The 3,061-nt window shown below is 27.5% G+C and overlaps 1 protein-coding gene across 1 annotated transcript; it reads right to left on the bottom strand.

The window, feature by feature from the left end:
• Window positions 1–759: 759 nt before the first annotated feature.
• LOTGIDRAFT_145716 (hypothetical protein) lies at window positions 760–2,892 on the bottom strand (the record flags this gene model as incomplete). The annotated part of the gene is made up of 2 exons (XM_009059348.1): window positions 760–874; window positions 2,771–2,892. Coding segments are annotated over 2 exons (237 nt in total), but the record flags the coding sequence as incomplete, so codon positions are not given.
• Between the last annotated feature and the right edge of the window lie 169 nt (window positions 2,893–3,061).

The following is a 3,061-nucleotide window of genomic DNA, read 5'->3' as shown; positions in this document are numbered from 1 at the left end:
AAAATGACATATATCAAAATAGGTTTTTTGTTTAGGAATTATGCAATTTTCGTATATTTGTGCTTCCAAAGGCATTTATTTAAGATCCAAACCAACCAAAACTGTCCCTTTAATGTTTACTTACTGTGGATATTCTGGAATGGATCCTTTATATTGAGGCACATTGGCAACATAATTATTACACAACCATTTCACTTTAAAATGAAGATTCATATATTCTGAACTCTTACAAGTTCTTTCTTTTTCATGATCTGAAAATATTATGTGTTAAATAAATATTTTTCAGTGGTTAGAATGAGGTCCAATTAACCAAGGACATGGTCCTGTCTTACAATACAATGAATGACATGAAAAAATATATAGAATAAAAAATGTACACAATATTTTGATGTACAATTTGTTCAAAAATACAAGTCAATTACATGTGTATTAGACAGACAGATCAAAAATACATGTTACAAAATACTATCAATGTACAGTTTGTTAGAAAATACATATAGAACAAGTTCATGTGTATTTAGGATTTATCCATGCTCAAGACATGTTTACTCATCCTCTGATATTAAAGTTGTCATGAAAACAAAACAAGCCAATTTTTTTTCCAATAAACTTTTCGCTTTATCAGAGTCATGCTATAGTAATATAACAAAATATAATATTATAATATTATGACCTTCAGTGGGCAATATAATATTACATCTTACCCCTGTAGTGGGCAGGGTCAGATTTGTCTGGCTTTTTATAACTTTGAACTTATATCTAATAAAATAAAGCAATCATACACATACCTTTTAAAGCCATACACAAGTCTTGGGAGAATAAACTCCAAATGATAGAGGCACTGACTTGTCCTACATTTAACTCCTGAGGGAATCTTCAAAAAAAAGGAGAAAAAAGCAGTTGATCAATGCCCATTACAAAATCAAAATGTAGTTTTTCATTCACATGTCAATGTTAAAATATCGACTCAAGGCCAATAACTCAAAATTGTTAAAATAGAACTTATTTGATCTCATCAGTATACTTAGCTATACTTAAAGCTAATATTACATGTACTATAGAGTTTATATAATATATGCTGTTGAGGATGTAATGAGCTTTATATTGGCTGTAAAAACAATTTGAGGTACAGGATGACCACTAATTACAGATCTGGGTTCCCAAAACAAGAATGATCATATCAATGTCTGTCATTTTTTCTACAAAATGTTCAGCCACAACAGCTCAATTATTGGAATTAATGAGACATATATCATTGAGAAACTAAAGCCCAAATTTAATTGATTGATTTTTTGAAATCTTTCAGATTGTAAAAATTGTTTGTTATTTCTTCAATCTATTATTATAAATGTATCATAACTTATCTCCCGAAGAAAATATCATGACGTCATATCGTTGTTTATTGTATTGTTACTATGCCTTGAAAATATGAATTGAAACATGTTGACAGAAACTATCTTGAAAGATGTTATTTATCAACCTTACCTATATAGTATTAAGTTAGCTTGTCTGACTTGATTAGTAATTAATTAGTATTATATATATTAAGTTCAAGAATTACACCTATAAGATTTCAAAAATAGTCCTCAAAATATATCTTTCTAACAACTTTCAAATAATGTGTTTTTTTGTTGTTGTTTTTTTTTTTTAACTATCATGGATTCCAGTGAATATAATTTTTTATTGTTAGTTTACATTTAAATATGAATTGATCATTAGTACATACATATGTAATGGTTTTAGATAAAATGTTTTGCAATTATCTTCAATCAATTCAATTTTCAAAACTGTTCCTTCATCAATGAAAGAAATCATATTATAAAGAAATTCAGTGATGGAAAATTAAAGTAATCTTTAATGTCATGTCTTAAGCATAAAATAACTCAATTAAATTGTTGTGTAGAATATTTTGGACATTTTAAACATATAATATAAATGCAATGTAGTGCACATCTCTTCTTACTCTTGAATTTCTCTGGACAAATCCTTATCACTGTAAATAATGTGCAACAGAAACAAACTGGCATAATGCAGACACCATAATATTGAGTGATAATATAGCATATTCCACAATACTAACTAATTCAGGCCTACATGTACACATTAGTTACTTTGTACAATATTTCTTCAATATAGTCTTCTCTTTTACAACTTAAATTTTTAAACGTCATTTTGAAATTAATCAATATATATATTTGTATGAAATTAGTGATTTTATTATATATAATATATTTTAGTTTATTCAAGTTTATGCACTGTAAACAATAGATATATCAAAACTATACTATGAAAAATACTGCAACAAGAATTTTGTTTAACTTATTAATATGGTCACATGATCATAAGCCATGTTTTTGATCATTTGTAAACTTTTGGATTATTTTAATGGAAAACATTGTTTCTTGTAAGATGCCGCAATTCTAGGACATATAAAATTAATACCTGACTATCATACAGTCATATAAAGCCCCCTTTTTGATATATGTTGTCATAACCCTTTTCTTTACCCATATTTATGTATTGATGATTCAATATCAAGAATTTATTAACGTGGAATATGGAAATACCCTAATTTTAAGGATCAATATTATTACATTATACATATTTATTAAAATTCACACTGTTCAAAATTATAAAATACTCTGAACCTAAGCAACACCGATATTGAGACATTATCATATGGGGAAAGATCTTCCATATAAGCACCTTTCGCTTTTCTAATAAAAGAAAAAACTCACACTTGACTTGAAAATTGATTATAGGTACTCACTGATTTAATACTGATGTGTAGTTATTTTTATCCTCATCTATGACAGATACTAATAAATCTATAAGTTTATGCCAAAAATCTAAACTATGAGATCCACTTTCTTCCCCTTCATTTTGTTCATTAGGATCAGTTTGAAATTCACGCTGATATAGTTCATAACAATTATCAAAGAGAAATTTATATGTTGATTTAACACATGCAACAACACAGTCTTTCACAACGGTACCAGCTCTTGGTGGACTTGTTAATTCTTGGACCTAAAAACATAAAGTTTAGCAGGAGTATAAAAGA

This window comes from Lottia gigantea (assembly GCF_000327385.1).
Source record: "Lottia gigantea unplaced genomic scaffold LOTGIsca_389, whole genome shotgun sequence".
Taxonomy (NCBI): domain Eukaryota; kingdom Metazoa; phylum Mollusca; class Gastropoda; family Lottiidae; genus Lottia; species Lottia gigantea.
Note: the sequence above shows the minus strand (reverse complement) of the source record. Positions and strands in the feature narration are given on the sequence as shown.